The sequence below is a fragment of the Anser anser genome, assembly GCF_964211835.1.
Source record: "Anser anser genome assembly, chromosome: 14".
NCBI classification, from domain to species: Eukaryota; Metazoa; Chordata; class Aves; order Anseriformes; family Anatidae; genus Anser; species Anser anser.
In genome coordinates, this window is record NC_139735.1 from 19,664,161 (window position 1) to 19,689,879 (window position 25,719).

At 39.0% G+C, this 25,719-nt stretch overlaps 1 protein-coding gene across 8 annotated transcripts; it reads left to right on the top strand.

Moving 5' to 3' along the window:
• Nucleotides 1-1,675: 1,675 nt before the first annotated feature.
• FBXO38 (F-box protein 38) lies at nucleotides 1,676-25,719 on the top strand. 8 transcript variants are annotated; one of them, XM_083798265.1, is made up of 23 exons: nucleotides 1,709-1,831; nucleotides 3,996-4,244; nucleotides 4,553-4,694; nucleotides 5,582-5,715; nucleotides 6,828-6,991; nucleotides 7,415-7,580; nucleotides 7,961-8,098; nucleotides 8,401-8,538; nucleotides 8,960-9,053; nucleotides 9,480-9,610; nucleotides 9,944-10,114; nucleotides 11,034-11,176; nucleotides 12,010-12,232; nucleotides 12,926-13,045; nucleotides 14,949-15,128; nucleotides 16,931-17,650; nucleotides 20,341-20,441; nucleotides 21,162-21,264; nucleotides 22,325-22,491; nucleotides 23,125-23,270; nucleotides 24,014-24,117; nucleotides 24,351-24,464; nucleotides 25,081-25,719. In XM_083798265.1, the coding sequence occupies exons 2-23, from the start codon at nucleotides 4,220-4,222 to the stop codon at nucleotides 25,257-25,259; spliced, it is 3,603 nt and encodes a 1,200-aa protein (XP_083654391.1). In that variant the 5' UTR covers nucleotides 1,709-1,831; nucleotides 3,996-4,219; the 3' UTR covers nucleotides 25,260-25,719. The 8 variants fall into 8 exon arrangements, with proteins under 8 accessions (XP_083654392.1, XP_083654396.1, XP_083654397.1 ...); XM_083798264.1 differs by lacking the exon at nucleotides 1,709-1,831 and adding an exon at nucleotides 1,885-2,341; XM_083798269.1 differs by lacking the exon at nucleotides 1,709-1,831 and adding an exon at nucleotides 1,885-2,341 and having other exon boundaries at nucleotides 9,944-10,021.

Sequence of the window (25,719 nt, forward strand, 5' to 3'; positions counted from 1 at the left end):
ATGCCCATGGCAATTAATCATACATACAGGTTATCCCCTTTAATATAGTATCAACTTTTTTGTAAGAAGATCTAATGTGCAAGGTGATTTTTTTGTATTGAGTCATAATGGCTAAATTATTTGGTTTCCCAGAGAAATTTGAGAGTACTGTAGTGTTAAACAGAAAGCAAAGGCAAATACTTAGTATAATCTGTAAATGAGGAAGTATAAAGTGTCTGTACGGTGTATTTTACTATCTGGGACCTGAGCGCCTATCTTTCTGCATCTGCTATAAAACTACCAGTGAAACAATGGGTTTAAGGTGTGAATAGGATTTGCTGTGTGACCCTTCAAATGAGATGGTCTCAATACTTACTGTACCTGTGGACTCTTCTAATAGCTTCTCTGTGACTCCCTTAGCTTATTCTGTGATGTCAAACTAAAACTTTATTTTGTTATTTTAAATTTCACCACAGAGCATTGTGGATTACGCTGGAAAGATCAGTGACTGACTCTTCTCACTTTGGCTCTCATAACAAACAAAAATAAATACTCTGCTCAGTAAGAAGCAGGCTTCGTTGCTCAGTTCATGGGTGTATGAAATATGCCTCCAAGAAGTTCAGCAACTTGTGATTTCCACTGGATCAGTTTGAACAGACTGCTTAAAGGGTGGCCTAAATACTGACCCAGAAATGGCCTCTAACACACTATGGCAAAGACAGCTGGCAATAATCTTAGGCTGTGTTAAAACCACTGCGGACAACATCAGTGTCACTTCTCCGTTCATAAAGAACTGTGTGTTGAGGTGTAATTTTGACAATTTACATTAGTTTCCTCTCAAAAGCCACATATGTGCTAAAGAATGGCAGAGCCTTGCTGCGGCGTGTGAGCAGCCTCACTCGCCACCACCTTGGGGATGTGCTACTGATGTGCAGAAAGCAAACTCCACAATCAGTAAGATTGTAAAGTAGGTATGTTTATTCAGCACTGAGCGGCACGGGGGGTAGTCCCACCAAAGTCGTGCACACCCCAACGCGGCACCTGCCTTGGTTATATGTGGTGAAGAGTTATATATGCATGAAGTTTCTCGATATGCCTATGCATGACCTATCCCTGCTTTGTATCAAAATTAGTTCCAGGGAGTCATTTTCATAGATTCCTCCTATCCATGCTTGTGCAGTGTTTTCTGGTAGTGGTCACTGGGGGTCGTGGGGATAAAGATTAGTGAGCCTTCCTCATCACCGCTGGTTGACCTCTCGTCTCAGACTCATAAGCTTCTCAGCTTCTGCTTGAACTGCAGATTCAGTTTCAGTTGGTTCTTGAAATGTGTTTCCTGTTTTCTATCAGGAACTGTTTTTCATGAGGAATCCCAGAATTTCCTGCCTCAGTTTCTTTGCACAATAGGTAGTGGAAGATATAGTACATGTCCCTTACCTGTCTTATCTACTGAAATCCTTTTGGCTTCCTTTCACATGCTCATTAGCCTATCTTATCTACTAAAATTCTTTCAGCCTCCTCTCACTACTACACATCTTTGCTCGCTATTGTCACATCAGCTCTCTTTAACAAATCTTTCAGGGTTCCCTTCGTTCCGTTTCTTTTCAAAATATGCAGCGTGCACCCCTATAACCTAGCGGGCTGACAGCCACCGGCGAGCCGGGCCACACCCAAAATGGCGGCGGCAGCGCTCCGCCTCCCCTTTGCCGCCACACCAAGATGGCGGCGGGGCGGGCCGGTGCCGGGAGCGGCCCCGGAAGCTTGGTGGCGCTGGCGGAAGGGGACGCGCAGCGAGCGCCGGCCGGGCTCGGCCCTCCAGCCGCGGCCACCATAACAGGGCGGCGTTGAGGGGCAGGTGAGGGGCGGCGGGGCGCGGAGGGGCCGCCCGGGGGCGCGGTGGGGCCCTCCCGGCTGCTAGGCGGCCGGGTCCGGGTCCGGGTCCGGGTCCGGGTCCGGGTCCGGGTCCGGGTCCGGGTCCAGCCTGGTGCCGCTGTCTCTAGGTCTGCGGCCTGACAGGGCCTGAGGGGAGCGCGGCCTGGAGAGGTGCAAAATCAGCCCCCAGTCAACCCAAAATCAGCCCTTCGCCCCGGGGAAGCGCCCCTCTGAGCTCGGCTCTCCGGGTTGGAGCTCGGGGCTGGGGGAGCTGGGCAGGCCCCGGCTGTGCTGTGCTCCCCGGCCGCTGGGCAGGCCCCGTCGGTGCGGAGTGGGGGGCGCTGGGCGAGGGGTGGGCGGCAAGGCGATGTGTCGGTGCGGTGGTCCTGACGAAGTGAGCTGAGGAGGATAAAAATCGTCCGACTGCTTCGTTACGTGTTGCTTTATTTTTGAAAATGGGGTCAGCTTGCCAGTGGAGAACGAAATGGTAAAGGTGCGCCTGTCAGGCCAGAGCAGAGCCCAGAGAAATGTGTGTGTTTAGCAAATCCTGTCTTGTAGGTGTTCTTTTTCACCTGTACTTCTAGGGAAGAGCCAAGCTACTATCCAAACTCAGGGCTAGTCATGTTAGCTGCCTTTAAATCTTACAGGATGCTTCTAGAGTTTTCCCCTTCATGCTGTTCTACTTGTTAATATCTTTCTCTTCTCTTACCTTTGATCACAGTTCTTCAGTCTTTCCTTCTGCTGTACTTTAAACACCTCTCTACTCCCTTACGTGTCTGTATTTATCTAGGTTTATGTTGTATCTAGTTCTATTCAAATGAAGTGATTAGATGACATTTGCTTGGAATCCATGTAATACTTGTTTTCATTAGAATCCAATATCAAAAGTAGTTCAACTTTGTGGATTTGAACTACATTACAGTACAATATTATTAACATCTCAAACTCTTCCAATGTGCACCGAAAAGAAATGTAGCATATGTACTGACAACAAATTTAGAGTCTTTAGTTTTGGCTGGAGAAGCCCTAGCCAATTCACAGGGGTAGAAATATGTTTTATGCTACTCACTAGCAGAAGGTGCCAATTAAGTTCTTTTAATATTGCAATTTAAAATGAAATGAATTATGACAACATACAGTTGTTAAAGTGCATACAAAAATGTGTGAAAGCACATGCTTTTCAATAATTAGATTGCAGGGAAGCCGTTAATATTTCAGATTTTTTGTCAGCGTATAAATTATTTATGTTGGAGAATGCAGTTGTTTTTCATGTCCGTGAAATGTTTTGTTTTTCTGCTCAGGTGCCACTTATGTGTAATGTGAAGCAAATGCTATGGTGTGTTTGCATCACAGTGAATGCTTCGACAGAAACATCTCTTAAGTTTTCCAAAATCTGTCTTTTTTAAAATTTGTTTTCCCTCACCCATTGGATTTTGGTATTCAACCTGTTAGACAGGTTTACTGAGTTAATGGTGCTTTACCCTACTTAGCAAAAAGCATTCCTCAGCTAAATAGCAGTAGTAAAGACATTTCTCTTGCCACTCATCTACATAAGATGTTAACTCAGTTATTCTGATATTAACATTGAGTTCATGTTATTTCAGCCACGTGTTTGTTACTTCCTACAATAAATTTGTATGCTTTTAAATAAAACCTTTTATTCATATTTCAGTCTTTGTATGCCAGTATATGTGCTGTGGGACAGTATAGACACAAACGCGTTAATTCAGTAAAGGGAAGGGGGACAGAAATCCTGCACATTACTGCTGAGGCAAGGTCTTTCAGTTTTTCTGGGACTTTGATCTTTAACTAAGCAACCTGAATATTTTATGTAGTGTTCTAACCTTTAAGAAGAGCTGGTTTGAGGACTTTTGATAGTCGAAGGTTTTTTCCAAGAAAGATCAGTGGGTGCCTGGTTTTTCTAAAAGGAAAATTGTTTGTTTTCTGCTAGATGGAGGCCTTGTGCTGTTTCACTGGAAGATATCTAGTTGGTATTCAGTAATCTCTCTATGATTTGTTTTGAAGTAGTATGTGGATGGTGTCTCTGAAGACACCATCACACAGAGGAATTGATCTCTGATTAAACCCATGATGATTTTTCTCCTGATCTGTTTGCCTTAGCTCAAAGGGACTTTCTGGTTTCTTAGATCATAGAATGTCCCAGGTTGGAAGGGACCGACGAGGATCATCAAGCACTACTCCTGGCTCCATGCAGGACCACCCAAAAATCAAACCATATGTCTGAGAGTGTTGTTCAAACATTTCTTGAACACTGGCGGGCTTCATGCTATGATCTGGGGATCCTATTACAGTGCCTGAGCACCCTCTCAGTGGAGAACCTGTTCCTGACATCTAACCTTAACCTCCCCTGATGAAGCTTCATGCCCTTCCTTCAGGTCAGCAGAGAGAAAAGAGATCAGCACCTTCCCTTCCACTCCCCCTCATGAGGAGGTTCTAAATCCAGGAAGTTACGACTGAGACCTCGTAATACCAGGCAAACTACAACTTGCTTGAAGAATTTTTCAATTTCTTAGTTAACTCTGTTCAGCTGTACTGGAGTTTGTCTTTATTTGCAGATTTTGCCTTTTGCCTTTTTTTTTTTTTTTGAGAAACTAAGCTTAATCTGGTCTGTCCTCTACTCTGTCCTTTTTCTCTTTCAGTTGCACTGAATTTGCATAACATTGTGAACATTTTCTTTCTTTAGAAGTCATTGCAAATATGGGTCCCAGGCGGAAAAATGTGAAACCATGCTCAGTGAACAGAGAAGGCTCTGAGTCTACCAAAGCTGATGAGCCAAAAGACTACATGAACCAGCTCTCTCATGAAGTGCTTTGCCACATATTTAGGTGAGCAGCTTATTGGAAGAATTTATTATTATTACAGCATTTTCTATTTTGTTTTCCGATCTCACCTGCATTGATGCATGTGTAACATACTATTCAGAAAGTGTAGAGGTACCATGTGTGAACTACTGCATAAAAACTGGGTAAGAAGGGGGGAGAACTGGTCTTTCAATTCCAGAATTTGTTTGGACACTTTAAAAATTAACTTGCGAATGTCATGAATAGTAGAATGATGAAGAACTGAAAAAAAAAAAAAAAAGTGATTTAGTTTTGTTCACAAGTGCGTGATGACAAGTGTTTAAATATTGATTTCAGTCCAGAAATGTATCTCAGGTATTACAAAGCTGATACGCATATTTTGAAATTGTTGTGCCTGTTTTGTGGTAGATGCAGAAGGGAACTTGGATGAATGTTATCTCTGCTACACCACAATCATCCTCTAGGATGTTTACCCATACCGATTACATTCAAGACATAGTGACTTATTGACAAGTTCTTTAAAAACAGTAGCTCCCCCAAAATATTTTCCAACTGAGCATGCTAGTATGTACTAGTAGAAAATGAAAATACCTTTAATTAAAGCTGTGGGGGAAAAAAAGTGGCAAATGGTTTGGTTAGCAGCATTTATTAGAGAACTAAAGCATCTCTCCATTTTAATATTGTTTGTACCTTAAATATCCGATATTCATCATCAAAAACTGGTGGTTCCTTCTCCGTAGCCAGATTTCACACTATCAGAGTACTGTCTGAAAATTCTATTTGAATTAATATTATTAGGCATTCAAAATGTACGAATTCATGTACTTATGCTTGGGATGTTTTTTAGTTTGGAAAAGCCAAAGGAATCCACATTTGATAAATCAGAGGGGTGTTTTTTTCCTCTCCCAAAGGTACCTTCCCTTGCAGGATATCATGTGCATGGAATGCCTGTCCCGGAAGCTGAAGGAAGCAGTCACTCTTTATCTGCGAGTAGTGAAGGTTGTGGATTTATGTGCAGGACGTTGGTGGGAATATATGCCCACTGGTGAGTAATGCACTCACTCAAAAACTGCATTAAAGTGGTATTGAGCAAAACTGGCTGTTATTTCTACTGACGTACACGAGGTGAATTTTCAGAAGCAGGAAGAGGAGTTAGAAATTTAATTCCTTTTGACTTTTTGTGATGTTTGGATGTCTTCCTTGAGTATGTGGTTTGGAAAATTAATCTGTGTCTGTATATATACGTGTGTGTGTGTTGGGTATTTCTGTAGCAGAAATGGGGAATCTTGTAGCAATCTGTAAATACAGTCTGTGTTTGTCTGATTATTGTAAGGGGGTTAATCCAAGAAGAGCCTGTTTACATGCAGGCAGGAAAAAGTACAATGGAATGAGAGAGCAACTCATCTGCCACCAGTTAACAATGTAAGAATAAATAAGTTTTGATATCACACCTCAAGCCATCTTCAGAACAATAGATAAATTTGGCAATCTAGGTCAAGTCTGTGCATTTTAGGGTTTCTCTTAAGGTTTGTTGGGGGAGAGAGCTAAAGTAAATGTATTCTGGAAGTTAGAAGATCTGTGAAGTTAGATTTGGACTGGTATTGGACTGGTATTATGTAGATGGTTAGACCTAACCGAAGACAGATGTAAATACAGTCTTTAAATACTGTCTTAAATTTACTCATTTAAAATCCTTCATATCTGTTGTGTTATGTTAGAATAAAATAATCTTTTTCTTTAAGAAACTGTCTCATTTCATTGGGAATTGTGAGTTCCGGTGAATAGTGACACAGATAACTGATCTAGCTAGGTGTTTTTGAGCCATGTAGTTGATAAATGGAATTCCGAAAAGATAGAGACACAAAGCCTGTCTGCAGATTTGCTCTATCTGAAATGAAAGAAAGTATGGTCAACTCTGTAGCCATGCAGCTACTTTAAAGGAAACATATAGTGAGCCTGCAAAATTCAAGGCAGAAGAGTATGTAGGTCATAATTTATAGAATCTGGAAGCAGAAGACAAGTTATTGCTTCACTGCACACATCTTTTGACATTGTAGAATTTGTACCACCATATAAAGAGGACAGCGTATTTGGCTTTCCCTTTACAGCTAGGTGTCTGCTGTTACACAAGTACCAAATCTGTTGTTGTTATCTTAGGTTTCACTGATTCCAGTTTCCTAACGCTGCTGAGGAAGATGCCAGACATTGAACAACTTTATGGTCTTCATCCCAGGTATCTTGAAAGACGCAGAGTCCGTGGCCATGAAGCTTTCAGCATTCCTGGAGTTCTAGAGGCTTTGCAGGCCTGTCCAAATCTGTTGGTGAGTGGCTAGATTCGAGAGAGAACTTCCTTCAACAGCTGAGATGATCTGTGTTAACAGAAGAAATGTGGCAGAGAATCATTGCCAGTATGTTTTCAGGGCTTTCTCTTCAGGCCTGTTTTTTATATTCAGATCTGACTGTATTGTGCAGCGGTTAATTGTGACTATATTTGCAAATGTACAACTAGCTTGCAATCAAGTACTGTTTTTAATTGCACCAGTGAGAATCACAGGTGATGTTAAGTCCAGCCATGAATTTAAACTCTTATCCCTCTGCTTTTAAAAAGATAAGTCTTCCTATAAATGTCCAGTAAAATGACACACTACATTATATATCTCGTGTTACTGAGAAGTTTACTTGGCTAATAGGCTATTGTTGCTTAAATTGGTATAAGAGCGTTTGCTTTTCTTCTTCTTACCCAGGGTGTTGAAACCTCTCATTTAGAGCTGGTGGAAGCTATTTGGACATATATGCCACAAGTTCATATTTTAGGGAAGTTTCGTAATCGTAATGGTGCTTTTCCAATCCCTCCTGAGAACAAGTTGAAAATTCCTATAGGAGCTAAAATTCAAACTTTGCACTTAGTAGGTAAGTGTTTAGTGCTGAAGTGGTTGGCTTCCACGCAGGTGAATTTAAAGGCTTTGAAACTTTGTGAGATTGTCATTCTTTTTAAGAGGAAATTTTTTTGGAATGTGTCATTTTTTGAAACACTAGTTGCAATATATGTGATAGCAGATCCAAAGGATAAATTCTTAATTAAAAAAAAAAAAAAATGTTGACAAACGGAGGTGAACAGCTTGTGTTTAAAATCTTCACAGCTTTTATTACATGCCACATAGCAAACAAAACATTCCGTTTTTAAAGCCAGAGTATTAATCTGAAGAAAATTATCATAGAGTTTGTACTTCAAGATGCATTGTGTAAAATGGTACCCTGTTTAAGCTTTTATTTTGTTTATACGTTATTAGGGGTGAATGTCCCTGAGATTCCTTGTATCCCAATGCTGAGGCACCTTTATCTGAAGTGGGTGAGACTCACCAAACCACAGCCTTTTAAAGATTTCCTTTGTATCAGCTTACGCACTTTTGTAATGAGGAATTGTGCAGGTAAGAGCGGCTCATCTGTGGAGGGGATGTTTTAGCATGTAGCAAATCTAGTAATTCTGTTAAAACTGCATAGGTATCAATTAACTGCAAATGGAAATCTTATTGGACAAGATTCTGAAGAGTTGTTTTATTTGCAGCGTTGGATAGAAATGGATCCCTCTCCTCTACATTATTAAATTACGTAGTTCTGTTGACTTCTTGATCTAGAAGGATTTATGTGGGCATTTTTGAATTCTTTAATGTGATATGTTCAATTTTGTTAACCGAGCAACCTTTGGTCTATATTGGTCTGTTCTACGCAGGACCCACAAATTCTTTGAAGTACGTTCCCCTAGTGACGGGCCTGGCTTCTGCCCGAAATCTGGAGCATTTAGAACTGGTTCGTGTTCCGTTTCTAGGAGGACTTATCCAGCATGTAGTAGAAGATAGCTGGAGATCAGGTATGGAACTTCTTTTATTTCATACTTTAATTAAACAGATAAAAATAAAAAATACTAGCAAATACAGGAGACATGAAGCTTAACTTTTTTATCTGTAGCATAGCCTTCCTTGATTGTTATTTTAAAGGTATCAGGTTTGGAACTATGGTTCTGGTATATTGCTCTGTATATAGTGCTCTGTATTGAATGCTGTTTAATCTTTTAGCTGTAATTACTTCCAGACTGATACGTTAACCTTTCAATTGCATTTGTTGGTGAGTAGAATGGGCAGGATTGGAGGAGCGTTGTTGCAAATATATCTTTAATCGATTTGCTGTAAACAATGTTTTGTTAATTCTCTTGTGAAGACAACACTGGTGGAAATGCGTAAGGCTTAAGGATGTTATCTATAACTGAAATGAAAGAATGTTTTTTTTGTCAGGTGGTTTTAGGAATTTGCACACTATAGTTCTGGGAGCTTGCAAGAATGCACTTGAAGTGGATCTTGGCTACCTCATCATAACTGCTGCACGAAGGTATAGTCCTTCAGATCTTTCTTCTCCCCCTTCTTTTTTGAAAATAAGATCTAGGTAATAAAATTCAAGAACACAAGGAAGCAGAGAAACCTTCAAAAGTTTAAGGAATGAGTATTTGTAAATGTCATGTGACAGGAGTATTCTGTGGCTAAAATCACTGGAGTTCTTTCTGCTTCTGAGTCACTTTGTGTCTTAAGCCTTGTTCTTGGACTTGTATATGAAAAGCGTCGTGCCGTTAGTCTCTCAACTCTGATATTGCTATGTAACTGCAAAATATTGCTGTAAAGATACAAATTATCCTCTTATTCCTGCTATTTTTGAAATAATATTTCCATTCTGATACCAGAGGGCATCTTCTTGAGTGGTTTCTATGGTAATTGTGTTTTGGCATGCCTTTTAATATGAACAATTCTTGGTTGCATTCAGGTTGCATGAAGTGCGGATCCAGCCTTCCTTGACCAAAGATGGTGTTTTTTCTGCTTTGAAGATGGCTGAACTGGAATTTCCACAGTTTGAAACTCTTCATCTAGGATATGTTGATGAGTTTTTACTACAGTGTATGACATTTTTTATATACGTAATTATTTGACAAATGCAAGAATTAAATGATGTCTTGTTGATGTCTTGTTGATGTCTTTTCAGTCATTTTCTAGGAGTGATTAAAAAAATTTTCATGTACCCTTGGTGAGGCTGCTGATCTCATACAGCAAAATGTTTTTTTTCACTTCTTGAAGTACTTACTGAAATTAGGAAAGCCTCAGTTTTATTGAACTGAAGTAATAAGCTTGATCCATTTGCAAATTGGACTAAAATAGGGAATTAGAAAATCATGCTATGAAAGCCAATTTTCTGAAATTTGTTACTGTATTTTCTGCTGTTTTTTTCCATAGGTAAAATGACAAATGGGGACTTGGTGAAGTATGGCTTGGCTGATGTGGTTGAAAATCCGGGAATTATTACAGATATTGGTATGAAAGCTGTAAATGAGGTTTTTTCTTGCATCAAGTATCTGGTCATTTACAACTGCCCACATCTACATAACCCAAATAATTGGATCACAGGTATTGCACGCTTTTTAAAATTTCAGCAATACTGTATGTGAGCTATTGCTCACATCTTGAGCTATTCATCCTGAAACTTAACTTTTAAAACATAAAATCCTCTTAGTGGAAGAGCATAATTAGATATTACAAGGAAAGGCTGAGGTGTTGAAATGTACTTGCAAAAGATGTTTAATGTCCTTTGACCGCATGCATACTTTGTATACAGAAATTTCATATACAAATGTAAACACATTTATTTGCACTGATAGGCGAGGAAGAAATCAGTATTATTTCTTTTTAATTAGTATTTTAAATATAAAATGTATCATAAAATTGGCAGCATGTCCAATTTTTGCTATGTGTATTTTAAGTATGTGTATTTTTATTTTAATACCTCTTGAATGCACATCCTTTCAGGTCTGGTGGTGAGAAGATAGTCAAAACTTTGGCCCCCTGGATTTTATTTTCCTGAGAGCTGGTAAAAGTACTAGAGAGACAGTGACAAATAGTATGGGGTTCTTGTCATATGGATGCTGACACGTTATGAAATAGAGCTGAAAATACAAATTTATTTTTGTGCAGTCATTGGATAACCATAAGATGATAAATTGACTTGTGACATTATTCATAGGAACCGTACAGAGGATAACCCAATGTTACAAACTAAGACATCCACAGAATTAATCTGTTTTGCTCTTTACAATTTGAAGGTTGGTAGAATATGGAAAACCCATACAGTGATATTAAAACAGATTTTTTTTTTCCTCATATTACTGCTTAGTCTATTTTTTTTCATAAGTACAATTGATGATGAATGGTTTGGAAACATAATGATGCTGGGGATACCAAAGCTGCCTACTCTCAAATCTGGAATGAGTATAAAGATGAAAAACTGAAATAGCAGTTCTTAAAGAAATGCATCTCTTCTTTTCTGCAGATCATTCAAGATGGACCCGACTGGTTGACCTCACCCTAGTGCGATGCCATGCAATAAAGCTAGATTCTTTTAGTCAGTTCATTGAGTTACTGCCAAGCTTAGAATTCATTTCTTTGGACCAAATGTTCCGTGAACCTCCTAAGGTGTGTATTTCAATGACTGCTTTTTATTTCTGCCTGCTCAGTTGAAATACAGTGAACTCTAGCTGTTACGTATGCTTTTAAGTTGTAATACATTAAATAGCTTGGTAAATAAATTACTTAGGTTGCAGTTGCTATTATCATGTTTTGTTAGGGAGAGTGATGCTTCTTTTGAAGATAGAGCACTGATATTTATGATGTATGTGACCAGGAAACGTGACCCATGTTGATTCTGTGTTCTATTGAGATCTCTGCTGCTTCTTCATTTTGTTGATTTTTTTTTTTTCGCACTTAAGGATCTGTTTAAAATGGTGAGGGCTTTTTTATGATATTGTAGTGGGTGAAATGGGGGTATTGTTCCCCTACTGGAGTGCTTTCAGAGCTTGGGAATTTCATTTTTTTAATGTTCTTTCTCTCATACTGTAACACAAATCTTTGTAACATCTGTTGTAACATAATGAAAACTGCTTTCTTTGATCATAAGTTCTATCTTGAGGCTACTGCATTCCAGGAAGACTATATAATCTGCTATTTGTATTGATGTAATATGATCTCATAGCATATAATTCAATAAAGTAAGATTATATGCCTTATGGAGTTCCCTTTCATTAGGAGTTTAACAGAGGAGTGAAAGTTTTCTGGGTTGCCAAACTTAAGACACTTCTGCAATGTGTAGCATAAGCAAATATTAGGAACAGTTTCCCAGTTCTTCATATGCATGTTGGTCTCCTATCTTGGGTACTACTGACAGAATGCCTTTTCTTTTGGTATTAGAATATGTTATGGGGATAATGTATCGCTGTTTTCAAATCTTTATAGTTGCTCTTTGCTTTCAGGGTTGTGCTCGTGTGGGCCTAAGTGCAGGTACAGGAATTGGTGTCTCATCTGCCCTGGTCAGCAATCAGAACTCCAACAATGACAATGACAACAACAATAACCACCAGAATAACAACAATCCCAACATCCACCACAACAATCACCAGCACCCAAACGACCAAAATGAGGAGAATGAGCTGCGGCAAGATGGGCAAGCTGAAGAGCAGCAGATTGCAGCTGAAGGTAATCTGAGATCTTTTTGTTAACTTTTGGGGGAAGTAAAGGTATTTGCATTGCCATTTACCTAGAGTCCCAAGTAAATGAGAGAAGATACTGGTATATGTTGAAAACTCATTACCCTTACGGTTCCTGGTATGTAGCTTCTTTAATCTTTTTAACCTTTTCTGAGGGCTGTCTGCATATTTCTGACACTTGTTTGATAAAAGCTATCTTTCTATTGCATCAAATAGCTGAGTTGTGGCAGTACAGATGTTAACAATGTGAAATTTCAGTGTGATGCTCATCCATGGATGTGTGAAGTGTTTTCTAGGCTGTGCTGGTCAGGGCTAGGACAATGTCACAGTGTCAGTGTGTTTTTCAGTTTTCCCAGCAAGGGCAGAAATCATTTGAGGGAATGAATATGTAAATCCTGTTTGTACTGCTCACTGCAGTGGAACAAGGCTTTTTGAAGAGTGGAAAATTTGGAAGAAGTAAATCCCCAAAATTAGGCTGGTGCCTTAGTTAAGGAAAAGATGTAAAACAAGTCTTTACGGGGCTTCAGTGTGCAACCTTGAGACTCCTTGAAGGAATCAAAGCAGCCGTTATTTAGTTCTTGGTGGCTCTTTGACTCTCCATGGGTGCCAGTTGGATTCCACTTATGCTTATGGGCTCTGTTCCTTTTATTTCCTTGTGTTGACCTCATGTCAATCTTTTCAGCATTAAATGAGATGGAGGAGGTGGCACCAGAAGAAGGGGTGGCTGCAGGGCAGGGCCACAACAATGTCCCTGCTCACAGTCAGGCTGTCGTTCCTATGGAGGTCGATGAAGAGCAAGCAGGTAATTTTTTGGTTTTGGAAAGAAACTACCTTTTGGTATCCCCTTCTTGAGGGGTTAAATTCTTCAGTATAAGCCTGTTTTTGAATGGTTTTCTTCAGCTGGGATGTCTGATACGTTGGAAATAAAGATGCTAGCACAGCTTACTGCTGTGAATAAATTTATTCTATTTTAAAGTCTCTTTTGCATTCCCCAGTTTTCTTCTGCCTATGTAGTAAAAGATCTGGATATTAAAGCTTTATTTATGTGCTGAATGTAATCAAGGGCTCAGAAGGCCTAAGTAAGCTTGTGCTGTTCTGATACTGTTGTACTGCCCTCACTTCTTTCACTGCAGTGCATGGAGTCTCTTTTTGCATTTTTTAAGCCAGAACAACTTGCTCCAGTATTCATTTAATTTTTGTTACTGACATCTGTAAGGCAGTCTTGATTTCTTCTATAGCCACCATTTGCTGGACAACATAATTGTCTACTAAATATGCCAACACCACGAAGTATCACAGTATCACAGATTTCTAGGTTGGAAGAGACCTCAAGATCATCGAGTCCAACCTCCGACCTAACACTAAGTACTCCACTAAACGATATCGCTAAGCTCTACATCTAAACGTCTTTTAAAGACCTCTAGGGATGGTGACTCCACCACCTCCCTGGGCAGCCCATTCCAATGCTTAATAACCCTTTCGGTAAAGAAGTACTTCCTAACATCCAACCTAAAACTCCCCTGTCGCAACTTTCGCCCATTCCCCCTCGTCCTGTCACCAGGCACGTAGGAGAACAGACTAACCCCCACCTCTTTACAGCCTCCTTTAAGGTACTTGTAGAGAGCGATAAGGTCGCCCCTGAGCCTCCTCTTCTCCAGGCTGAACAAGCCCAGCTCCCTCAGCCGCTCCTCGTAAGACTTGTACTCCAGACCCCTCACCAGCTTGGTCGCCCTTCTCTGGACTCGCTCGAGCACGTCCATGTCCTTCCTGTAGCGAGGGGCCCAAAACTGAACACAGTACTCGAGGTGCGGCCTCACCAGAGCCGAGTACAGGGGCACAATCACTTCCCTAGACCTGCTGGCCACACTGCTTCTTATGCAGGCCAGGATGCTGTTGGCCTTCTTGGCCACCTGGGCACACTGCTGGCTCATATTCAGCCGACTATCAACCAATACTCCCAGGTCCCTCTCGGCCAGGCAGCTTTCCAGCCACTCATCTCCCAGCCTGTAGCTCTGCTTGGGGTTGTTGCGCCCCAGGTGCAGGACCCGGCACTTGGCCTTGTTGAACTTCATACAGTTGACCTCAGCCAAGTAGCATACAGGTATGCTGGATCTGTTTGCTTTTTCAAGATAGCTCCTGAAAAGGGTTATTTAACTTCATATTCTTGTTCATTTATTGTATTAGTCACAGGTAGATGTGTCATTGTGATTGGGTAATTATTTTAGCTAGTAGGCAAGAGGGGTAACTAACAATGCACATTTATACTCCCGGTTGATATTTCATGCTTTTCCTTTCCACCTCTACTGGTGGGATTAGAAGGGTAACTGCAGATGTTCTGGCCTACATTTCTGTCCTTGTGGTGGAAATTTCAGGATCTGATTGTATTACCTAGTGCAGTTACTCTTAACGATTGTGGAAGAACCTTCAAACTATTCTGAAGCAGAGAAACTTTACTGTGAAAACCTGTATTTTTGTCTTGCATTGTGAACCTTCCAAACTTTCCCTTCCAACTAGAATGTCTAGTGCTGAAATGCAGTGATTTGCTCTTCCCATATCTGGATTTTAATAAAGGAGGAACGGAAAGCGTGGATAAATTGAACCAAATTCATCTTGTCACTTTTTCAAGTGATTCTAAAAGTTCTTTGGCCCTTTAATCTATGTTTCACTTATTTTTATGTAAACTGTTGCCATTCTTCTTCTTTCAGGACCAAGTGGCATTCAGCCTGTTGTAAAAGCAGCACCTATTACTGTCCATGATTCAGACAGTGAGGATGAGGAAGAAAACATGGGAACTTCAAGAGCCTGCATCACTAACAACATTGCACAGAATTACTCAGATGGAGAGGAGAAAAACAGAGATCCAGTGGAAGTTAGAGAACCTTCAGGTGTGGAACAGTTGGGTGAGGGCTGGGCACTGTTGAGCAAAATTTACTCTTTAAGATTCAGTCCTTTGGGCCTGTTTGATTCTACTCCGTTGTGTTCCATTCCATTCTGTTCTTTATGGTTCAGTTCAATTTACAGTTTTGTAAAAGGCATTTTTGTTGCCTCCTCTTTTCGTTGTTGTTATCAATCGAGAATGAAGATGCAGGGACACCTCTCTCTGAGCTCTGATCACATAGTTGCTGTACAGAGACAGATCAAAAATAATGGTGCTGTGCTACTCTGCAGGCAGAAGAAACCTTCTGCTCTTCTGTATTTGCAAGTGCGCATAATTTATCATGTCTCTGAAGCCAAATTTACAGCTATGTTGTCTTTGATTCATCTGCCAAAGCATTACTGCTGATAGAAAAGGTGACGGTTGTAGCCATCTTCTAGTTCTTACAGGTCCTGTGGGAGTGTCCCGGAGGGGACACTTTAAAGGCTACTTTGGGAACTTTGGAAGTTAGAAAGAATTCTCAGGGTGTTGTTCAGTACTCTATCTTCACTACCTCTGAACAGTGCTCAAGTTTACTATGTGTGTGTATATATATATATATATATATATTTATTAGTAGTATAAATATTATTATGACTCCTTCGGAGTCAGAGGCCTAGAGCTTTGTAGTAGAATGACAACTATAGAGTTACTGAGTTGTTGTCTCTTGTAGAGTTTACAGCTATTAGCAGTGCATCTGTGGTGCTAAGTCAGAGTTCTCTGTCTGATGCCATATGATGTACTGCTTTCCAGCAAACCAGATGACTTACTTTTCTAAGTGGTTTCATATGCATTGTAAGAGAGGAGGAAGTCAAAGTCAAATTATAAGTAATTGACAGAGTGCATATGGTCTTAAGCCTTGGTCAGTATTTAGCCAAGCAATTAGCATGAAAGTCCTGCATTGTGAATGACTGAGATATGTACTGGTCTAGTACTGATTTCATTTCTGCAAAGCCTGAGGCAAATCAAGGCAGCAATGAAACAAGTATCTTCTTATAACCAACATACTCTCTGCCCATCATCCCCACCCTCATTTTAGTACATTTCAATGAGGCTGTAGGGTGCTGTGCTTACAGCATAGATGTCAGTTCTGTTTTGGGGCTTGAAATAACCCATAATAGTGACAAGCTGCTTTTGGAGACAATCAAAATGAACTTTTGTAGAGCTAATAATGGTTTTGGGGGCTTGGTTTAATGTAATTAGCTGAGAAAATTAAGATAGTAGACGTCTAAGTTCCAATTGTGATTTGTACACTGTTCACTATGGATTTTTGTTCATCTGCAAACTGAGACTAGTACCTAACAACATAGTGTTTCATACCCAGAAGGGGAGCTAAGAATTGCTGTTGAAAACATAAACTTTAGTCACATCTATGTTGCTATCTAATTCTTCAGATTTATTCTTCATACTTCAGAAAGCATAAGCCTAGTATTATCACTGTGTTCTGTTAATATTTTTAGGCTTTGGCCTTTTTATCCAATTAAGTGATTTGTCAAAATGTTAGCATTTCTGGCAAATATGTCTATTTACTGACAAACATACCAGCATACTACTATAAAAATAGCTGCAAGACTTTATAGAGATTCAGCAACTGCTAGAAGTGCTATTAATTTCCGTAACATCAGGAGTTGTGAAGAGCAGAATGGTCCTGTCAAGATTCGTCATTATCCTCTAGGCTACCTTCTGTTTTAAGTAGTCTAACAGAGTAGCACTCTCAATATATTTGAAATGTGTATTGGGTTGTCTCATTGTTCTCTCATGCTTTACTTACAGTGAGCGGTAAAGGCAAGACACCACTGCGGAAGAGATGCAGTGCCAGCCATGTGGGCCAGGCAAAGCAGTTCCATGCTGAGGAAAGCAGCTGTGAGAAAGGTTGTCAAGTAACAAGTGAGCAGATTAAAGCTGACATGAAAGCAGCAAGTGACATGCCTGAAAGGAACAAAAGCAAGGATTCTTACCCAGGTTGCAGTAATGCAACGGGATCAACAGGAACATCCAACTCCTGCAGTGCTGTTTCTCCTAGCCCTGACTGTGCGCAGACAGCTGGTAGCCACTCTGCTGGCACTAGCCCAGCAGCTGCAGATGAATCCAGGCAATGTGTCTGCTCGCCTAGTAAAAGTGAAGGTCCCAGTGAGAGAGAGACTGAGGACAGCTCTGTTTGTTCCAGGTGTTCCTGCTACAAGCCACAGGACACACAGCGGAGGACTAGTGGGTGTTGTGATGGGGAATACCCATCCACGAGTGGAGCCTGTGGGAACGGACCAAACAGCACTGGGTCAGATTTTGCACTTAGGACTCTGCCAAACTGTGGGTCTCCAGGAGAGGCAAGTGATGAGAGGACTAGTGGGAGTGCCTGTGGGCCTGCCAGTGGGGAGGAGAGCATGGGCTCACAGCAAAGGAGCTGTGAGCTGGAGTATAAAGAAGAGTATCCTCGTCGACCACTAACAAGAGCTAGAAGCAAGCTGTCACATGTCCCTCTGGTGTCAGAGTCAGGTATGGCCTATATGCGTATGTTCATTTCTGAGTAAACTACTGCGCTGGCATGAGACAGTATTGAACAAGAGCAACACCCACAGGTAATACTGAAGTTAAACATGAAGTTTACTGATTAATAATATAAAACTGTGTTGTTGTCAGAGGGTCAGAATATTGATCTGGAATGTCTGACTTCACTGCCATAGCTAGGTAAAATAACAAATATCTCTGTAAAGAATGCCAGTGACTTTTTTTCTCCATGCAAGTATTTCTATATGTTATCCATACATACTAAACATTGTTTGATTTACTCGTTTGAAAACCAAATGCAACTTCTTTTGACAGCATCTCTCTTCCTGTGAAGGCTGTCATTCATTGAAACATAAGACTGCCTCCCCCATTAAAATTCTCCCTTTATAAGGAAGAAGACAGCAGGTACGCTCAGATCTTAGAAAGAAGGCAAAAGTTAATAACTAATACTTTATCAAGCAATAAAGAAAGCCGTGATTATGATTGAGCTATAATACTGCACAAGCTTGTGCACCTCCATATTGGACTTTACTTCCAGGTTTATTAAGGCATGATGATCAAATGTGTTGAAAATTGTCTTTTTATTAAGTAAGTTCACTTTTCACATCATCTAAACCATATGAACAAAACAATAAGATAAAATCCTGAAGGGCTGAAATGAAGCCAGAAATGTTGGGAGAGAAGAATAAATGCAAGGGGTGAACTTGCTGTTTCTTCCGAATATGCTTGCTTGCCAAAATAATCATCTTAGTTTGGCATAGCACAGTTTGTAATTACCTCATATATCCAGGATTCTTTCCTGAGAATATCTGGCAAGTAAAATGAGATTTAAAAATTAAACATGTAGTTACAGAACTGTATGTATTGGAGGTAGAAAGGATTGATGACAGATTCATATGTCTGTTAACATGGAATAATTCAACCACAGCATGTCCCAATATCTTTCCAATTCCCAAGTGTTAGCAAAACCTAAATCACCTAGGAAGTGGTTCCAAAGCTGAATGCATCTCAGCTTGAAGAAATGATCCTGTTTTTAAATTTAAAATGTCTGTTTTCTACCTTGTTCCATTACGACCAGATACTAATCTACAGAAATCAAAAGAAAATATTTCCTCCCTATCCTTGTCCATTACCAAAAATAACATTAAGTCAGTCAGATCTAATTATTACTTCATTGCAGAGTTGGAAATGTTTTTCCATAAATAGCCTAAAAATGTGCCTTAAATATCATTGCTTTCTATTATTCTGGCATAAATTAAACTGATTTTCAGCTTCTGTAACAAACCTATGTTTGATAGTAGAAATAGTTTTCTTTGTAATTATTTAAACAGTGGAGCAAGCTGAATAATAAAGACAGTGAAATTAAAAAAAAAAAAAATTACCACTTACTAGCTGGCTAAAGGATGACGTGTAATTTTAATGTTTACCTTAGTAAAAATGCAAGCCACAATTTTTCTTGTAGTAATTTTTTTTGTTTAGACTTGTTTTAATTTTCATTTGTAGTGAAGCAAGCTTTTCACTTGTTACAAGCATGTTATATTGAACCTTCTGTAAGGCCTTGGGCTATACCTTGTACAATTCAACTCAAAATTGGAAAGTTTTACCAATGTTATATGTAGGAAGTGTTTCTCTAACTGTAGATAACTCTAGGAATTGTTAAAAACAAACAAACAAAACAAAAAACAATAACAAAACCAACCAACTAAAACCAAACCAAATAACCCCAAACCAAAACATGGGAATGATCATTCATGGATATCAAGCTACTTAACATTGCATCTTTCAGTCTGTGGATTTCTTAAAGGATTAGCCTGAATTTTGCAGCTCATTGGTGGAATTTGATGTCCTATAGGAAAAGAGAATTTTGAATGTTAATAGTAATATAGATTGGAATAGTTAATATTTTGTCTGTAAAATTTTGCACTTTTATCTTGATTATGAATTGTTGTAAAGATGCCATCTGTTTAAACAAAAAAAAAAGTTAAAGGAAGCTTCATTTTAGTAAAATAATTTATATTTTTGATCTGTCAGTCACAGAAAATTAATTCTAGGGCATACTTTTTGTCTTGATGTAGGAAGTAAGGGTTGTCATCTATTACCGTTTCTTTCAGTTTTATGTTTTAAAATCAAACAGGAATTTGATATCATAGATGCAGGTAACGGAGTAAGAAGCAGCTTGGGAACCTCTAAGTATTTTATACCTGGGCATTGTTTGCAATATTAGGAAAAAGTTGGCGACAGTTACATGGAACAGATTTTCAAGTAGTTTGGGAATATTTCTACTATTTAAAACTTTGAAGTTATTTTGGTTCTTGCATTCATTAAGACCATTGTTTGCTGCAGAGAACGAAGTGTAACCTAACAACTTGTTGTCTGTTCTTTTCTTGGCTCCTCATCTCTGATTTTGGACCAGTAAGTTCAGCATTCCTGTGTTTTCATCTATGAACAGCACTTCCTCCCCTCAGGTTATTCTTCATGAATGATTCAGAGCAACAAACCTGAACGTGTTTTTTGGTGCAAGGAAAAGATAGTTAGTTGTTTGTAGGACAGACAGGTATTTTGATCTAGTTCTGTAAGAAATAGGTGTACTAAATGACACTTTCAGCTAGGAATTGCCTCTATGGATGTTCTCCTGAAATGCAAACAGAGAGAAACTTTTTCTGGTGTTCTGTTTTCAGAGGTGGCCAAGCCAAAGCCACGGCAAACCACAAAGCGGAAGAGGACAGCTGACAAGTCCACAAGCACAAGTGACCCAGTTATTGAGGATGATCATGTTCAAGTAAGGTCTTTTCCTCACCTGGTACAGGTTTATCAGCTGGCTGTGGTCATGAACAATGATACGGTAACAAGCTTGTCTTCTTTGTAAGGCCAGATGATGTTGCTGCTCTCTTTTGTCCTGTCTGTACAGAGGAAAATTCTGTTAGGTGCAATGATTCTCTGACAGGCTTGTGAAGAGCGGAGTACAAGCTAAAGCTAAAACCGAAGTTTGTCAGATGCTCATAGTTGTAGTGCTGCATGAAGCTCTGCCTTCCCGTACTGTTCTTGATGTGCAGGGGGAAATTTTATACTTTAGCACTTATTTTTGAAATGACAGCATAGGCTACTGCTGTTAAAGGAAACATGGGATATGTAATTACCTCTGGATATACCAGCTCAGCCGTTATGTTGCAGGCTGGAAGTTTTCGTAGTGTGTGAATAAATGATAGATGTTACTTAGATTTTTCTGATAGAAATTGTGCTTTCTGATATGACTTCTATTTAATCTCGTGAAGTTGTTCTTTTGCGTTTTGTGATGCACTGATCAGCAGGAAGACTTTTTTTTCTTCCTGCCAGTAGGAGCTTAGTCATCTCAAATGCTTGTTGTGTACAGAAGCTGCATTATGTTTATTAGTATCCAGTCAGTATCCTTCTGTATCTGGCAGTATCCTTTACGATTCAGCTTATTTTATTTTATTTTTTCCATGTTATAGTTTTTTTAATTATTTTTTATTTTCACCAGGTCCTGACTTTGAAATCCAAAAACCTTGTTGGAATCACCTTGACCAATTGTGGAATAACAGATTTGGTACTGAAAGACTGCCCCAAAATGATGTTCATACATGGTATGTAGCTAATGCTATGCCTGCCTCCTCCATCTGGGCTTATTAGAAGTTCTGAAGGAATTAAAGTTACTCCATTGCTTGTTTTATATTTATCATCTGCTTTGCTACAAGTCAAACTGATGCTGAGAATTACTGCTTCTCAGTTTGGTTGTCCTTTTCCTTCTAAGCTGTAACGTATTTAATGAAGATTAATATCAGAAAATCAACAGTTGAAATTATATGACATCTATGAAGATAGAGATGTTTATTGAAGAGAGATAAAACAACAATTGAGAACTGATGAAATGAGTTCTAGAACACTTTTTTTTCTCTTATTTCTTCCTGCTTCCCTAGACTATTTAGCTGACATGATATTACCTTCCTTCCTGACAAGATAAGAGTCTATTTTCAATTATGGTATTTAAGATACATTAGACTCACGTTCTGGGTTGTATGACTAGTCCTGTATTGAAGCATTGGGTCATTTATTGTTTCCTTCAACATCTACACTAAACAACGTATTCTCTTCTGAAATGAGGTATCTTTAATTATCAGAGAATGAAGGAATTATTTTTTTAATTTATTCCGGAATATTTCTCTAAACATGCATTATTCTTTAACTAAATTCCGATGACACAAGTGTGATTACTGTAAAGGAAATAGCTTTCCTTTACATTGTGTGGCTTCGTGGTACTCTATATTTGATTTGGTTTTGAAGTCAGTGATTTTCAATTGTGGAGATACACAGATAGTTTCAAGTTCTATTTTGTTTTTTTTTTAAAGAAAGGGAGAAAGGTTATTGTTAGATTAAACTTGTCATGGCCTTTTAAAAGGACTCATGTAATAGGTTCACAAATTAAAAGTTTGATCATGACGGGGATGAAATAAACAGCTGCTATATTTCTTCAATGTACTTAAGTTGCCAGCTATCCAAACTACTTCATTAATTTTTATTTACATTACTTGTTTACCTTCTTTCAAATCAGTCTGCTCAGAAAATCTCTGAACTTCTAAGGTCTTTTCAGTAGTATATTTCTTTTGTTTTCTTTTGATTCTTTTAATTTTGTTTGCTTATTTATAGCTACAAGGTGCCGTGTGTTGAAACACTTAAAAGTAGAAAATGCGCCAGTTGTCAATCGGTTTGACTACGCCCAGTGCAAGAAGTTAAACATGGATCAGGTTCTGGATCAGATTCTCAGGATGCCTCCAGAAAGAAACCGGATCATTTATCTTCGTCCAATGCAGCAGGTATGCAGCCAACTTTGTTTAATCATGAACAGTGATGAAGTTCTACCTGTATTCTTTCACCTCTCTTGGCTTCATATGTTCTTCAATTAATGCAAGAAATGTAGATGGTACAGTAACTTGTTTATTAAAACTGTATCCCATCAAAGCTTTTATTGTAGATTGCAGAACTTGGGTGATACTGTATTTTAAGACTATCTCCATTTGTCATTGCATTAGAAGATAATATAAAAAAACATAATGCATAGGTATCTGTAATCTTTTACTGATACATCAGCAGTTAATCTTTTGACTGCTGCTGAAAGCTGCATCCTCTTTGGGTGCTGAACAGTGTTGCAAAACAGTTGTGGTACTGGGAGCCACCCTTTCTTCCCACAGATTACTTGTAGGAGAAGTAAGAACTGACATTTACTTGTTGAGGTCATTTGACAAGTAAATAAGAGAACTTAATTCAGGTTCCAAAAATATTTTTTTTGACTTTAGCACTCTCACTGGGACATTCTGTGTTATACTGCAGCGCTGCTTCTCTCATGCAAAGTAATGCACGTTTTCGGGTTGATTTGTCTGACCAACAAGGGAAGGCTGATTTTGTATAAAAAACAGCTTTTACACGTCTTTGTTTGCCTTCTTTCACAGGTTGACACATTGACTCTTGAGCAAAAGATATTTAGTGGCCCTTATCCATACCATATTTGCATAATTCATGAATTCAGTAACCCACCTAATGTCCGCAATAAGGTGCGCATTCGGAGCTGGATGGACACAATAGCAAATATTAACCAGTAAGTACTTGCCCCTCAGTAGCTCTACAGAAAAGATACTCAATCCTGATTCAGAGATACATTTAGCAGCAGATTTACAGTATTCTGTTATCGAAGTAAGAAAAAAAAGTTTGTTGGCTAGTGAAGTTTGTTTTAGATGGTGTGATAGTATAATTTCAGTATATAAAGATGTATCTAATGGAAAACGTAGATTAGATAAATGTGGTCATATGAAAAATACTGTAGAATTCTTCAGCTCTATTCCATATGGCAGTAAAGCAATTGAATGTTGAAGGAATCAGGATGGTCGAGGAATATCTTCAAATCAGAAAACAAGTTTTTTTATTAAAAAAGAGAAAAGACCGGTTTGCTCCAAGAAGTAATGGTAGTTTCTGGGGCAGATGATGTGCAGTCAATTTCAGTTCCTTACTGAGGAGCAAGAATTCCCAGCAGCAGGGACTTGTACACAGTGGCTGTTATCCAGGTACTTCAAGTCAGTGTTTCCGTTATTCAGATTTTCCACTGCAATGATTAAAAGGACAAATGCATTTTTGAAGTTTTGTTTATTTTAACTGCTTTCCTCATTTATACAATACATATTCTGTGGTTACTCTCAAAGGTGAAGGGTCTTACAGGAGAGTTTCTATGGATTCAGGCTTATTAAAGTAACAGTTATGTGATAGGATTTCCCATTTGGTTCTTCCTCATCCCCACTTCACATTTCCTAGCACTACTGGCTGTAATCTTTTCATCCTTCTCTCTAGAGAGCTTATTAAATATGAGTTCTTCCCTGAAGCAACACGAACTGATGAAGACTTGAAAAAATACACTAAGTATCCTTGGGGACGAGATATTTACACTTTAGAAGGTGCGTGTTTATAAAGACCTGAAAGCTGATGCTCTATCTCTTGCTAAGATAAGTAACTTTGAGTGCATCACATTATAAGAGACAGGAATAATAACTCTTGTGAGGGAAGTGGAGAACCTTTGACAGAGAGTGGAGGAATTGAAGTGAGGAGGTCCATTTTTACTTGATGAAGGGTGCTGATGCTGCAGGTGTGCCGCTGTCCTCCTTCTATTCTCATACTGTCTCTCTTCTAGGCATTGTGGATGGCGCCCCTTACTCCATGATTACTGACTTCCCATGGTTGAGATCACTGAGGACAGCAGAGCCAAATAGCTATGCCAGATACGACTTTGAGGATGATGAGAGAAGTGAGTAGTCTTTTTTGATGTGCTCAAAGAACTTTAATTTGTTGCTTGGTCTAAAGCTGACAATGCACGTTCCTTTATTTTCTATTCTTTCACTACTTTACTAGGGTAATCTTGGAATGTCCTTCGTTAGAGGTATTTTTAACTGATGTGGTTTTATATATACTTACCTAGATTCAGTTCGAAGAGATGAAGTTCAAGAGGATGAAGAAGACACCTCTTTTGGCTGTACCTTTCTCTGATTTTTTTTAAACTGATTCATAGATTCAATGACTATAGTTCAATATTATCAAAAATTGTGTATGTTTGATTAAAAGGAGTAGTTAGTTTAAACACAATGTTAAAGACAAAAAAATAAAAGGCTGCTGCTTCATCCTTAATTGCTCTTGTTTGTAAAACATCTAAGTGATCACTGAAACAGGTAACCTAAAACCATGTCAGATAAGTCTCAGGAGTAAGGTTCTGGGATTCCTTTTGCCCACAGACAGAGGGACTTAGAGTATATTAAATAAGTATTGGAGCTATCGTAAAATTTAAATATGGGGAGGGAAAGGCAGAACAAATTTGTGAATTCCTTTGTAGGAAAGGAATAGTTTTTATTCTTCTGTGCCTTCCACAGCTACTATTTATGCACCCCGGAGGAAAGGACAGTTGTCTGCAGACATCTGTATGGAAACAATAGGAGAAGAGATCTCTGAACTGCGTCAGATGAAAAAAGGAGTATTCCAGCGTGTGGTGGCTATCTTCATCCATTACTGCGATGTCAACGGTGAACCAGTAGAGGATGATTACATCTGAGTCGATCCCCTGCCTAACCTGTCATCTCTTCCTAAGTTCTGATTGGCACTGCCAGCCGAGAAAGCAGGTGGATTGTTTCTGAATGCAGAGCATTTTCTTGAAACACATGCTTTGCAGTTGCTCTCACTCTGTTTGGGAAAGAGTATGTAGTAAATGTATAATGAAAAGTAAAAATTGTATACTAAGGTTTGTACATAGAGTAAACAAAAGAAAAACTTCCTAATGCTGAGACTTTATTTCATATGTTTATACAATTTAATTTAAATTCCATTTTAATGAAGGCCAATAATTAGGAACAGGGAAGAACATTTGAATTCTTCAGCCCATGCAATTCATAGAAGTATTTTTTTTCTTACAAACAAAATCCCATTTGCTGTGTTCAAGAGAGTCAGTCTCTTTTAATCTGTGCCTTTTTCTTGAGCATTTAAGAGTCCAGTCTGAGTAAACCCATTGAGCACAA